The sequence below is a fragment of the Syngnathus typhle genome, linkage group LG4 (genome assembly GCF_033458585.1).
Source record: "Syngnathus typhle isolate RoL2023-S1 ecotype Sweden linkage group LG4, RoL_Styp_1.0, whole genome shotgun sequence".
Lineage (NCBI taxonomy): Eukaryota > Metazoa > Chordata > Actinopteri > Syngnathiformes > Syngnathidae > Syngnathus > Syngnathus typhle.
In genome coordinates, this window is record NC_083741.1 from 5,970,464 (window position 1) to 5,985,300 (window position 14,837).

At 44.8% G+C, this 14,837-nt stretch overlaps 2 protein-coding genes and 1 non-coding gene across 3 annotated transcripts; 1 reads left to right on the forward strand and 2 right to left on the reverse strand.

The window, feature by feature from the left end:
• The first annotated feature begins 318 nt into the window (after positions 1-318).
• trnah-gug (transfer RNA histidin (anticodon GUG)) lies at positions 319-390 on the forward strand. Its single transcript has one exon. It is a non-coding gene; the product is annotated as a tRNA-His (tRNA).
• A 6,583-nt stretch (positions 391-6,973) lies between these two features.
• On the reverse strand, positions 6,974-12,541 carry LOC133153146 (uncharacterized). Its single transcript, XM_061277224.1, has 2 exons — positions 7,174-12,541; positions 6,974-7,023 (listed from the first exon to the last, which is right to left on the reverse strand). The coding sequence occupies exon 1, from the start codon at positions 12,447-12,449 to the stop codon at positions 7,659-7,661; it is 4,791 nt and encodes a 1,596-aa protein (XP_061133208.1). The 5' UTR covers positions 12,450-12,541; the 3' UTR covers positions 6,974-7,023; positions 7,174-7,658.
• LOC133152756 (DNA ligase 1-like) lies at positions 12,529-14,837 on the reverse strand. Its single transcript, XM_061276637.1, has 2 exons — positions 14,541-14,837; positions 12,529-14,390 (listed from the first exon to the last, which is right to left on the reverse strand). Exon 2 carries the CDS (start codon positions 13,720-13,722, stop codon positions 12,529-12,531), a length of 1,194 nt encoding a protein of 397 aa, XP_061132621.1. The 5' UTR covers positions 13,723-14,390; positions 14,541-14,837.

Sequence of the window (14,837 nt, forward strand, 5' to 3'; positions counted from 1 at the left end):
CCATGCGTGAAAAGGACTACGGATTAGCAATGCATCACCTTCACCTCTCGGCCACCTCACCTGTGCGTTGATGTTTTATGTTGATACGATACAGTATGGACGTTGTGCCAAGCTGGGAACCGAAAAAGAAGTAAGCCACAAAAGAAGTGACACTGTCAATAAAGAAAAACATTTTGTCAATGTTGTCTCACCTCAGGTCTTTGGGATCATCAGATCTGCACAGTTCCACAAACATTTCAATATTCTTTCATGGTCTGCCAATGTGCACTTGCTGAAGATCCTAAACGTTTCCAACATATTTAAAGCTATTGCATGTAGGCCATGATCGTATAGTGGTTAGTACTCTGCGTTGTGGCCGCAGCAACCCCGGTTCGAATCCGGGTCATGGCAATACCAAATTACCTTGCTGAACTTCTCTGCTGTTCACTGTTGTTGAACTGTCTTCCGTTGGACAATTACAATTTTCCACACACTTGTCTACAGTCGATAGGCATAACTTGGAGGGTGAATGGGTCAATGGATAGTGCACCAAGGCAGATTCAGATAATGTTGCCTGTAATTTATAACTGTGGTTTCTGGTTGACATATAGACCGCTAGTCTGCCCAGCAGACCCTACACAGTCTTGCCAGTAAATCTACATATCTGAAGCCAGACCCCAATATCCCGCATGAACTCGACCAGTGCCTGAACTTGGTCACAACCTAGACTTACAAATGAAATATACATAGAATAAGACCAGAATAAAAACATACTACACCATCACTGGTTATAGGTGTTTACTTAGGCTCGACACCTGGGGCTGGTATCGGAGGAGGATGGTGGAGCTTCGAGGGGAAGGAGGCTGGCATACAGGAGTTTAAATGCACAGTTTAAAAAGACTGCAGCTTATTGCTGTCTGATCAATTAGCTCCCCCCACCGTCTGTTGTCTTCCGGGATAGAGCACGCTGGCGTCAGATTTGTTGACTGCCGCTTCTGTCCCGGACCGTGTCTGTTACTTGTTTTTCGTTTTCCCGTTTTCAGTGCACCCGTCTCTTCTTTTACTTTTCTTGTGTTGTCTTCAGTCCACTTCGCATTCCTGCAGCTCCGCTCTCACCTATCTGTTTCCTCTCCCTCGGACAACCAGCTACGTTACCCAGCTAGCCAACAGCCAACTGGCCAAAACCACCACCGGACCCTCCTGCCTCCCGAGTCTGAGCCTGTGGCCGCCTGCTGTGGACTCGACGGCAGCTCTGGCCTGGCTCTCTGGCCTTCCGTCCGGCAGTCTCGAGCGACGGGCTCCACTCCCTGCGGGCTCGCCAACCGTGGCTCTGCTGTGTGCCGCCGTGGTGCGTTGGGGCCTGCCGTTCGAGCGGGTGGAGTCGAGGTGGGGGACGACGGCATTGATTGTCCCAGTACTGGCCAGGCTGGGATAAATCAGTATGGAAATGCCCCCCCCCCCCTCTTGCTTCACTTGCTGTGGCTGCGCGTGGAGTGGGGTTGTACCCACTCCAGGGGTGGGCTGAGGGCGTGGTAGCAAGTGATATTGAAGCAGGGTGATGCTTAGGGAAGATGTGACAATAGTTGCACGAAGGATAAAAGGCACTGAGGAAAGAAAAAAAAAAGAAAAAGAAAGTATAACCAAAACGTCAAAATAGAGGATGACGTTTGCGCAGCGTTGTTTGTTAGTATTGTCTGTGAGCTGTGTCTCTGCTGTTTTTGTGTTGTCTGTGTGTTGTAAGTGATATGTGTTAAAAGGATGAAATTGGCTAATATAGGTGCACTAAAGTATTTATTAGTCTGATTTGCACCGCTAAACGAAAACGAATTTGTAAAGATAGGAAAAAAAATAAAAAAATAAAAAGGCGAGCAATTTGTTTACGGGCAGAAACTGGTCCACGCTCCGTTAATGCCTAGCCTTGATGAAACAAAACTTGAGAGATGGAAAGAACTTGCTTTCTGGAATTGGATGATGAACAATTATGAAATAACGACATTTCAAAGCTAAATTTAGAATTTGAGAATAAGAGAGCGATTGAGTTAGTTAAAGTTAAGAAACTACAACAATAACTATTATATTACTTTACCGGCAGTTATTTTGTTGATTTTTTTTTTTGATTGGTGGATTGGGTTTTCACATTGTGATCGGACAACAAAAAACGATAGAAATGGGCAGCTGTATTGAGCCATGGTGTTGTCACGTGGTGTTGGCACCTGGCTCAACAGGGGGGATGAAAGGGCAGTTCAGTCAGCTTTAATATACAACATATGAATTTGATATATGTACCGACATGCCAAGATCTGGGAAAAAGCTGGAAAAAACAAAATCATAATGTCTTTAAATTTGAGAGGCGACGATGACCTGACTGAAATTGACGCAATTAGAGTCCCCAGAGGAGTTCCTGATTAATAAGATATAATTGACCAAATTGCAGCGGGATGGGAGTCCTCCATTTGCTGCTGGTGTACGATGAACAAGAACGTTGACAGGATAAATTACATCCATTGCAACATGCAGAAATTGGGCAAACGGACACAAGCGGGACTTGAGGCAGTGCACGAACAGCTAGCCACGCCTTCCCTAGTGTCAATCCAGAACCGCAATGCTCTTGTTATGTTGTTGTCTGGGAAAGGGAGGGTCTGCGCAATGTTCAGGGAACATGCTGCACCTTCAGCCAGAACGACACCGCCCCTGATGGGAGCCTGACGAAGGTGATTGCAAGCTTGCAATCCCTGAACACGAGGATGAAAGAGCACAACAAGTGGATGACTGCTTTTGGGAAGTATAAAGCCCTTGTGTCCTCATTTACTGCTATACTCACCTTGTGTGGATGTTGTTGTATTCCATGTCTCCGTGCTCTGTCACTACAGCAATCTCGCCCATGGACGACGAGATGGCCCGGGTATGCCTAATGTCTGAACGTCAGCATGTTGATGATAAAGATGATGATGATGTCGCAACATTTATCCTTTTTGGTGGAAATATTTGTGCTCATACTTGTCATCCGTCAACTGAAAATCAAGAGAAGTGGTTGTTTTTGGTAATGTAAAAATTGAGCATATGTGTGATAAACAGGGGGGAAATGTTGGAATAATTTAAGTGAAGCGTTGGCCTGCCAGACCTTTAGGCCTTGTCTTTACGAGTTTAGGGCTTTCCTTTTATCTACGTTCTTCCTCTTTAGTGACAGGGATGTCTTTTGATCCCTGTCAGCCATATGTATCCTTCCTGTCCTTATGTTATCTGTGTGTTTTTGTTCCTGTAAGAGGCCTTCACTAACAATGAGCAGAGCTTATTTGCATAGGCAAAATGTTCTTATTTGGTTGAAAGAAACTTCATTCATTTTAGTTAACTGTAGGTTTGGTTCATAGATTGTTGTTGATCAGAACTGTTTTTATTTGTTAAGTGTTAAACACAGTTTGAAGTAGTTACGTACAAGTTATCCTATATTTCCTCAATGTTTGTTTGAAGAACTGCATACCAGTTCCCTTACATTTACTTAACATTTGTTTTAGTGTTCAGGAGAAGTTATTTATTGTTAATTTGTGTTAATCTACTAAGTAGATAAAGTCTAGCCAAGGTTTAGTTGCATTGTTCCACAGGAAAGCGGCAATTCAAGTTATCTGATAACACTCGAGGACGAGTCAGCCAACCATGAGAGACGAACAGCTGGTTGAGGAAGGAGGACAGATTCTGCAGGGGTCACGGGCCGACAATGAAGTGCTAATTCACACCACACTACATTCCTTAGCTAATCAGCGTTGCTACAGACACAATCTTCCTTCCCTTTGGTGTAGCAACGCCTCTGTAACCAGGGCAACCAGAACAGTGATGAGAGGAGCAGAAGAAACATCTCAAATGACTAATGCAAAGGTTGCAGACCCTTCACTGGGGCGCACTGGGACAGATGATACCACGTATCTCCTTTGCCGGCCAGTTGGACGGCACGTGAGATGGGCTCATTCGAGATGTTTCTTCTGCTCCCCTCATCACTGTGTGTTGAATTCTTACGTGTCCTGTTAAGACTCCCAAAACAATTACATTTGACAAAACATTGAATCTTACAGTAGATTAAATCATTCTACTCCCCCACCGTTTTGACACATTCACGTAATGTGTCAATAGCGTCGTTGGGGAGCGACTGGACTAGATGGTCCTGTCTTGTCCAGCCACAGGAAACGGGCCTTCTCCATTGAACCATTTGACGTCAATGGTGCCCCTGAGTAATCATCAAATCCTATTCATCTCAATTTGTACTACACTTACAGGCGAGAGGGATCTTATCTTCAATTGTGATCACGTCGCCTCCACATCAACCTACCTAGGCCATTCATATGCGCGCACACATGTACAAACTAACAGACACAAAGGCACCCATTCATTCACCATCACATCTCAACCCCTGTCCCACAACATTTAACTTCATGATGGCCGTGAGCAGGCAGACATTGAAGTCCACCGGACCTCAGTTACAGCCGTGCACATCCCATGTCGTACACGCATTCCCTGCCTGTCCTCATTCATTCTTCCATCATCCAGCCGTAATCTCACTTGCTATCACGCCCTCAGCACACACCTGAAAATTTGGCTTTTCCTCTGCCTCCTCCTCCACCCTTTGATTGGTATTGTTTTGCAAAACGACACGCTCTTGCCAAGTGTCCTCGTCTCCCACAGTTCCAACAGTTGTCAGAATCTGATGGGGGTTTTGAATTATATGGCGGCCGGCGACCTTGTTGGCCTCTACCTCTTCCTCTGGCCCGCTGGGACCCATGGAAGAAGACTGTTGTATCTTCATCTAGGTCATCATCATCATCGTTGTCTACATGAAATACATCAGAACTTTTGCCTCTTTTGATCACCTTTTCAGCATGTCTGCCCCATTGCATAGTTGTTGTAACACTGGCAACATCTACTTCCACCAAATGTTTCCATACCCAGTTGCCGATTTCAGGGCGGAAATTAGTAAGGAGCGCATTTTTAAGCTGTTGCTGGTAAGCACTCTCAGCTTCATCATTGAATGGGATGCCACTATGCACCCTGAATTATTTTTCAAATCTTAAGCGAAAATCATCAGTATCTTCTCCAGGCTTCTGTTTAATTCCTGCCAAATGACCATAATTCGTCTCGTCTTCGAAATATAGTTCTCACTCTTTGCACAAGATCATTCCATTGTGCTGCATACTCCCCTATCAATTGATTTCCCTCAACGGGATAGGGGAAAGGCCCTTGATTATTTCTACCTGTATAATTCCCTCTAACCTTTGCCCAGTCTTTTCCCAAAGAAGACATTGCAGCTTCTCCTGCCTTATGCCCATTTAGTCTGTAGGAATGTATGATTCCAGCCATGTCTTCTGGCCATTTATCTGGGTCTTCTGCAACAGGGGTAACCCCTTCAACTGCTTTTCTTGCCTCTTCCAAAGTCCGGGGCCAAAAAACATACGTATGTGGAGGGTAGCCTTCCCCTGCAATAGGGTTTGGCACCTGTATCATTGGGCACACATCAACATTGCCTACATTTTGGGAAAATCTTCTTCTTGTTTGTACAGGAGTTCTAATAATATGACCCTGACCATTTTTGCTATTATATGGGGGAGGGTGCAGGTCTGTTAAATTTGGATAGGAGCGGACGACTTCTCTTGCTCCTCTGCTTGAGCTGCGCCTTGAGCTGCGCCTTGAGCTGCGGCTTGAGCTATGGCAGGGACAGCGCGCCTGCGCACTATGGCCTCATTGTTTTCCGGCCTGACAAACATACCTGCCTCATCACTTTTCACCTTTCTATCTTTTGTCTTTTGAATTTGTTCTCTTCTCTCATGTGAAGCTTTCAACCACACTCTAGCGCAATTCAATTCTCTCTCTTTTCTTTCCTTTCTCTGTCCCTTTGTTATCCTAGCCACACTCTCCTCCTAAACTTCAACTACTATCTTCCACATTTCAACTTCCCTTCTACTCCATACTTTGTCTTCCACTTCGGCATGTATCGCATACAATTAAGAAATCTACTCGCCATGAACTTCTCATCTCCTTCAAGAGCTAGAGATTTACCGTTTTTATTTCCCATCTTAATTTGGTATTTTAGGTTTTTATATTTCTTTTCCAATTTTTTTATTTTGAAGATTCTCAATGCAGGTTTAAATTGACCTCAAACAAATTCCTAACCTATGTTATTTCCGTGGATTAATGCTAGAACTGTTTTTTTAGTCAATTTATCCTACCACTTTGACACTTTCAATCACACAACCTTCAGGCAAACAGCTTGGAAAAATGGACAAAAAAAGAATCTACGTCCTTCTTCAATTAAGAAAAAGAAGCTCTGTTTTTTCTTAGCCCTCTTCCTTCCACTGGGACTAGAACCCCAGCTGTTTCTTGGCTTGGAAAAACCAAAGCCGTATCTCATAGCCCGGACAAACCAAAGCCGTATCTCATAGCTCGGACAAACCAAAGTCGTATCTTGTGCACTTCTACCTTTTACGCATTTCACAACAGCACAATCACACAACTTTAGGGCTTTAACTTACTTGTCCCCTGGTTCATTGCACTGCCGGATCCCGTCAATCCGCCGCTGTCAGACGAAGGCAGACCTAAGATGCTGGCCCAGTGAAAAATTTCCTTCCCAGGTCTTTCTTTACCAGGTCTGGCTAATGGACGCTGGCCCGTCGACGGTGTACAGCGCATCGTCGTCCGTCGGTCAGCAGTGGGTATGTTGGAATCCAGGTCACGGCACCAAAATGTCAGTGTTTGCAAGAACCACACGGGAGAGTATGCCCTTTAAGCACTTGCAAGTGGAGAAGTCATGCGTCACTGTGCATACAGCGATGCTCGAACGAAGTCTGACTTGGGCCTCTTGCAAGAGCATATTTATTGAGAGAAACAGAGTGGGGGGGAGAATGCACAGGATGGGGGTGAACCCCTGGGCTCTGGTCAAATCATAGCGGGGCGTTTTACGATGTGTAAACAGAACAACTTTTGTAGCTCCCTCGTCAATCAGGCGTACAAGCAGTTCTTCAAAACGGGCATTTATTCAACTTCTCCACACACATGCCGTGAGAACTAAAAGACATAAAGACTATTAACATAAAACGTTCTCACAGAGAACAATAAACGTTACACACAAAATAACTTAAATCTGCTCATGCACTTAAAACACATTCGTCATGTTCTTGCTAACATAACATAGCATGGCTAACATCTAAGGATTACCTCATTGCCGCATTTGCTCGAGGGAGAAAACGAAGAAAAACGTAAATCCTGACAATACAGGTCTTCAAACTCCGGTTTCAACAATAAACAAAAATGCTATCAGAAAGGACACAAAATAAGCATTTCTTGCGTTCTTCACCACTTGCTTGTTCAAACGGAAAAACGTCGCCACCCGGTGGCTCAAAATCAGACACTCTCGCCCTTGTGTAACTCACAAAAAGGAACCGCTAACACAAAAACTGAAATTGGTTCCCACTTGGAAATAGAGCTTAGCTCAAAACGTTCCTTACAGTGCATTTTCTTATGGCAGCTACACTCCCACCAAATCACTTGTGATTTCCTTCAACTATCTGAAATGAGTAGAACTAAGAGAAAAAGGGCAAGTATAACTGAGGTAAGTATAATTAAGGTAACTATAACTAAGGATTAGGTCATAAGCTAGCTGGCGCTAGGGAGGGGCTCTAGAGAGGGTAGACTGGAGGCTCTCATTCTGCTTCAAGCAAGGTCACAGTCTTATGTATAGGTCTCTCCAGGTAGGTTTGCTTGTTGACTCGTTTTCCAGTGTCACTTAGTTCTGAGTTGCTGATCAATAACTGTATCTTCCTCACATGACCATCTTCACTTGGGTACACTTGTGTGACCTTAGCCAGCTTCCATTCATTTCTTGGTGTATTTTCATCCTTTATAATCACTATGTCATTGATCCTTGCATTTCTCTTCGTCTTGTTCCATTTTTCTCTTTGTTGTAGGTTCAACAGGTACTCTTTCTTCCATCGGGACCAGAATTCTTCAGTTAAGTATTGCACTCTACGCCATCTTTTCCGTAAGTACAGGTCTTCCTTCACAAACTTTCCAGGAGGAGACAGGACTATCGAGGATTTCATCGTCAAAATGTGATTAGGCGTTAGAGGCTGTGGCCCTGTGGGATCATTGAGAAGGTGAGTAGTTAGAGGTCTGCTGTTTATGATTGCCATTACCTCGTACAGGTAAGTCCTCAAAGATGAGCTATCCAGTCTTCGAGAAGACTGATCCAGGATGGATGTCAGCACACTCCTAATGGTCCTGATGTGCCTTTCCCAGGCGCCGCCCATGTGGCTTGCAGAAGGAGTGTTCATCACAAACTCACAGCCAAGTTCTTTTAGACTCTCTTGATCCATCTCTTTTACAGCTTCAAGGAACTCGCGTCTCGCACCCACAAAGTTTGTACCTTGGTCTGATCGAAGTTGTCGAACATTTCCTCGTAGAGCGATGAATGCGCGGAGCGCATTGATAAAAGCGTCAGTAGTCATGTCATCAAGTAGCTCTATGTGTACGGCGCGAGAGCACAAACAGGTGAGTAGCAGACCGTAGCGCTTCAACTCCTTTCTTCCTTCCTTGACGTAGAAAGGACCAAAACAATCCATCCCACAATAGGTAAAGGGAGGAGTGGTCTCCATCCGTTCATGGGGTAAGTCTGCCATTCGTTGGTCCTCCGTACACCTTCTGAACTTTCTACACTTGACACACTTGTAGATGTAGGATGACACCGCTTGACTGCATCCAAGTATCCAGATTCCGTTTGATCGTAGCTCGTTCATTGTTATGCCACGTCCTTGATGCTGCACCCTTTGGTGGTAGTGCTGGATCAGTAGTGTTGTTATGTGGCTGTTCTTAGGCAAGACTGCTGGATGCTTGATGTGTCGATGCAGTGCAGCACGTTCCAGTCGACCTCCCACCCTTAGGATACCTTGCTGGTCCAGGTAAGGGTTTAGTTTGGATAGTCTGTTGTCCTTGCTTATGTCCTTCTTAGTTTGAAGACCTTGTATCTCCTTTGATAAGGTTTCTCTTTGGACAATGCCTATGATCGTGATTTCTGCTTCCTTTCTTTCTTCGAGACTCGTGGCTTCATTGATTCTTTCTGTCAGACCCTTGAGCTCTTTGACACGTCGTTTGAGTCTAGCGATGGCTTTGACTAACATCATCCAGCTGGAGAACTTCTGGAAGCGATCAAGCAGTGAGTCTTCCGTCGTCAAGGTCTTGCCCACGAAGGCCTTTCGAACTTCAGTGTCTTCTGCTAACATCTCTCCCACCTTGATGTCTCCGCTGGGAAGTTCTTCACGCCAGAGAAATTCGGGGCCAGTAAACCAGTTAGACTCGATGAGCTCCTTTGCCCTGAGACCCCTTGATGCGTGGTCTGCAGGGTTTTCTTCTGAAGCCACATATCTCCATTGACTGGGCTTGGTACTGTTCTTGATTCGCTGAATGCGGTTGGCCACGAATACATGAAATCTTCTGGCGTCGTTGTTGACATATCCAAGCACGACCTTTGAGTCTGTCCAAAAGATTTCCTGAGCATCTTCTATTTCCAACTCCCTTTTCAGCAGGTCGCTAGTCCGCACAGCAACGACAGCTGCGGACAGCTCAAGTCTTGGCACTGTAGTTAACTTCGTGGGGGCAACTCTTGCCTTGGCCATGACCAAGGAACAGTGGATTTGTCCGGATGTGTCTATTGCTCTCAGGTAAGAACACTCTCCGTAGCCTGTGACACTTGCATCTGAGAAATGATGAATTTCATATCTTTGGACCTCTTTGAAACTGTCTGGTAGGTAGCATCGTTGAATCTTGATGTCAGCAAGGTTCTGTAGGTCTAGGAACCAAGATTCCCATTGTGGCCGTAAATCATCAGGTAAAGGCTCATCCCATCCGATCTTGTCACGGCACATCTGCTGTAGTATTTGTTTTCCAACGAGAATGAAAGGTGCTACAAACCCGAGTGGGTCAAAAATAGAGGCTACCATCGACAACACTCCTCTTCTAGAGAGCGGACGCTCTTTGACCACTACTCTGAATTGGAACTGGTCGGAGGCAACACACCACTCGACACCCAGAGCTCTCTCAATCTGCGGCTCGCCTTTGGCTAACTCTTGATTACGTACTATTTCAGCACACTCTTCTTTGGGAATCGATGCAAGTACTTTCTGGCGATTGGAGATGAACTTGTGAATTCGCAGCTTGCCATTGCTGCAGATTTCTCTTGCTTCAGCGACTAACTGTATTGCTTCTTCTTCGGTTGTCACACTTGTTAGTCCATCATCCACATAGAAGTTTCTTTCTATGAATCTAATGGATGTTTCTTTGAAGTGACCTTGTCCTTGTGCAGCGATGTGTTTGAGGCCATAGTTTGCGCAGCCGGGTGATGAGGCCGCCCCAAACAGGTGTACTTTCATGCGGTAGACCGCTGGTTCTGACTGTAGGTCGCCGTCTTCCCACCACAGAAACCTCAAATAGTCTCTGTCCTCTGGTCTGACATGAAACTGATGGAACATGCGTTCCACATCACACATGATCGCTACTGGACCCTTGCGAAAGCGACAGAGCACGCCTACCAAGGTGTTTGTCAGTTCCGGTCCGGTAAGCAGGTGGTCATTCAGTGACATGCCTTGGTACTTGGCTGAGCAGTCGAACACGACCCGTATCTTCCCAGGTTTATGAGGGTGATACACCCCGTGATGAGGAATGTACCAGGACGGGCCTTTGTCAAGTTGTTCTTCTGTGACTTTCTCTGCATCTCCGCGTGCAATCATCTCACTCATGAAGGTCTTGTAGTCCTTCCGATATTGCTCGTCCCTCTCCAATCTCTTCCTGAGACACTTGAGACGGTGATCTGCACAGATTCTGTTCTGTGGCAGGCTTGGCCTTTCTTCTTTAAATGGGAGAGGCATTTCGCAACGTCCGTCTGGCTTCGTCTTGATTCCTTCCTCCATTATGGATAGAAAACGTAGATCTTCCTGTGAGATATGGGCATCTTCGGCTACTCTTTCATTGAAGTCTGATTCGAGTGCCTTAATGACTTCTGGTGGTGTGATAACTTCCTTGATTTGTGTTCGATATATGTATCGTACTTCACTTGGTTGATAAGCCTGTGACTCAATGTGTGGAGTCACTTGTTTCACAACGATCCTGTGGCTGCTTCCAATTGCATCTCCATAATCAACGCAGGGATCTACACAGCCAACTATACTCCAGCCCAAGTCTGTTCGTTGAGCAAAAGGCTCATTATCCTTTCCTGACACCACTTCTCTGGGCAACAGGGCCTGAGAACAGTTGTAGCCTATGAGCAGGCCAATCTCACAGTCACATAAAGGAGTGATCTCTCCAGCAAGGTGCTCTAGGTGAGGCCATGATCTTGCTGTCTCAGGTATTGGGACATGACTTAGGTTTGCAGGAATAAACTCTCTTGTGTAGGTTACTGGGAGAGATATTTTCCTTGTCTCATTATAACCTCTGACCTGCAGTCCAGTTAACTTCTGACTCTGGATGACGGTATCTTTGGATGACATCGTGGAGAGCTTTAATTGCACAGGCTGTTTCTTTGTAACTAACACGTCTGCCGTTTCTTGCAGGATAAAGGTGGTGTCGCTTTGGTTGTCCAATAGAGCGTATACGAGCACTTCCTGCTCTGGATTACTTGCTGTGGACAGCCATACAGGAACAACTGTGGAGGAATAGGTGCTCCTCTTGTCTTGCACCACTCTGTTAGCTGTTGCCTCTACTGGTGTCTCTTCTTTCTCTTCAGACTCTGATAAGTCTTCCCTTTTCTTAAAGCGTCTCCCACTCTCCTTTCTTTCGCCGTCCTCTTGTTCTTTCCTATCTTCTTCCCTTGGACGATTTTCATGTAGACATGTTGGATGCTTCCTTTTGCATGTCTCACAAATGCTTCTCTTCTCACAGTTCTTGGACTGATGTCCTGATTTCAAACATCCAAAACAGAGCTTGTTTGTTTTCACAAACTTGACCCGTTCTGCAGTTGTCTCTTTCAAGAACCTTCGACATGTCTGTAAGCCATGATTTGACTTCTCACAGAATACACATCCTTTAGCATCTGTTTTCTCTTCAGAGCTACTTGCTAGCACCTTAGCACCAACACTTCGTGTTTTTTGTGGCTTCTCCTTTCCACCATCTCCAGACTTCAGAGCGTGAAGGGAGGTAATCGGATTACAAGCTATATCGGCTTCCTCTGTGACGAATTCCACGAACTGATCGAAGCTGGGGAAAGTCTCATTTTCCTTTTCCATCCTGGTCACCCTTCGGTTCCATCTTGCTGTAAGCCAGTCGGGGAGCTTGGAGAGCATTCGTCGGTTTTCACCACAGTCGTTAAGGACCTCCAGGCTCTTTATTTGCGACATGGCTGCTTGACAGCCTTGAAGGAAGTCTGAGAACTCTCGTAGCTGAATGCTTTCCTTGGGTCCTATGTTTGGCCATGAGGCCAGCTTATCTCTGAAAGCCTTAGCAACCATAAAGGAGCTTCCATATCTTTTTTCCAGGACATCGAGCGCTGTCTGATAGGCTGCATCTGTTCCCAGAAGGAAGTATCCCTCAATGGCTTTTCTTGCTGGTCCACCAACATATTTTTGTAGGTAGTAGATTAATTTCGTTCGCTGGTATATTCTTTCTGCCTATCAGCGTTTGAAAGGACATTTCCCAGCCCTTGTACTTTAGTGGATCTCCACTGAAAACAGCAGGCTCTGGTGCTGGGAGACGGCTTACACTGAAGGACTCTGCTATTACCTTGGCAAAATCAGTTGTGCTATCCTCTTTGGGAGTAGTTATAGAAGATTGCATCCTTGTGATTAGTTGTGGCGTGACAGAAGGTTTTGAGTCGAATGTAAGCCTTTCTCGTTTGGGCTTATAATCCTTGAATAGATCCAGCAAGTCAGAGGTTGAACCTTGTTCTTGTTTATACACTTCTAGTTTGGCCTTGGCGGCATTCATCTTTTTTATGGTCTCTAAGCGTTCTATCTTTCTGCGCTTTTCTTCCAAGACCTGTTTATTTGCAGCACATTCTTCTTCTTGTTGTGCAAGCCTTTGTCTACATTGCTCTTCTTCTTGTGCACGTTCCTTTTTTTGTCGCACAAGCCTTTGTCTGTACTCAGCTTCTAGGTTTCTGAGTTCACGTTCCTCACGCTCCACTTGCTCTTGGACTTCCAAAGTGGCTTCATTTGCGGCTAATTCTGCTGCAGCTTCACTTATTTTTGAAGATTTACATGACGATTTACTTGAGAGTGATGATCTTGAGCTTGCACTGCATGCTTCTGATACTCCTAATGAGAACACAGAGCCAGTCTCAAACCACTCTATTTCTTGCTCGTTATCTTTGTCTTGGAGATGGTTCCAAGCATGCTCTAATATCTGCCTTGAGACAGTGTCGCAGGTGTCTGTTCGACGGCGTGTCTCTTTATCAGGGATTATGCATTTGCGCAGGTCTTCGTACGCCTGCTGTACATCATTTGATGCTTCTTTTATCTTGTTGATGAGAGTTTGTAGGTTCTCTTGAGAAGAGGCTCCCTCTATCTCCTTCCTTGATTTCTTAGCAAGAATCTTCCACTTGTCATAGGTACGTGAGAAACGATGTTGGAGACCTTTGAGTTTAGTCTCTTCGAGTTCTTGTCCCTTCTCAGTGAGCCTTCTCGATCTTTCACTTCTTCTTAGTGCATCTTCTGGGGCAGGTTGTTTGCCTTCACTTATTTCAGTCTCCCTCTTAAGAGTTTTATCTGCTTGCTCACTATCCATTTTTAGGAAGTCTCATGAACTCAGTATTTATCTGATTTACTAATGTAATGATGTTATAGTTTTATCACTTGACTACAGTAGGCTATCTTGAATTACTACTGACTCCTGTAATTTACTTTATCAACCAACCTGTCTAATATATTGACTAAATGTACAATAAACTTAATTTTTCATTGCAATGACTTAATCACTTAAATGTTGTTCTACACCTTTGAATGTTCGCAAATGAACTTGTTTTCAAATGCTATGAATGGTCGTTCACACCTCAATCAGACATTACTAGGTGCAAATAAGCACGCACTTAAACCTTACAACATGCACACATCACCATAACATTGCACAATTTAGCACTTGTAGGTCCCTTTACAGCAATTGAGGCTAGTCCACCTTTAAACATTTAACTTGTTCAAATGTTTTACTTATTGTTGACTGGCACCCAAAGCTCTCTGGACTCAGGTAGCTATTTGTGTAGGCAGGTGAATGTACAGTCTCTTATCTGTCCGATGGAAGAGGTGAGTGAAGTGACTTGCTTGTAGCTCTGCCGAACACCGTCTTGTTCTGGCGCCGGGCTGGCTGAGTTCTCACTGTAGCTCCCTCGTCAATCAGGCGTACAAGCAGTTCTTCAAAACGGGCATTTATTCAACTTCTCCACACACATGCCGTGAGAACTAAAAGACATAAAGACTATTAACATAAAACGTTCTCACAGAGAACAATAAACGTTACACACAAAATAACTTAAATCTGCTCATGCACTTAAAACACATTCGTCATGTTCTTGCTAACATAACATAGCATGGCTAACATCTAAGGATTACCTCATTGCCGCATTTGCTCGAGGGAGAAAACGAAGAAAAACGTAAATCCTGACAATACAGGTCTTCAAACTCCGGTTTCAACAATAAACAAAAATGCTATCAGAAAGGACACAAAATAAGCATTTCTTGCGTTCTTCACCACTTGCTTGTTCAAACGGAAAAACGTCGCCACCCGGTGGCTCAAAATCAGACACTCTCGCCCTTGTGTAACTCACAAAAAGGAACCGCTAACACAAAAACTGAAATTGGTTCCCACTTGGAAATAGAGCTTAGCTCAAAACGTTCCTTACAGTGCAT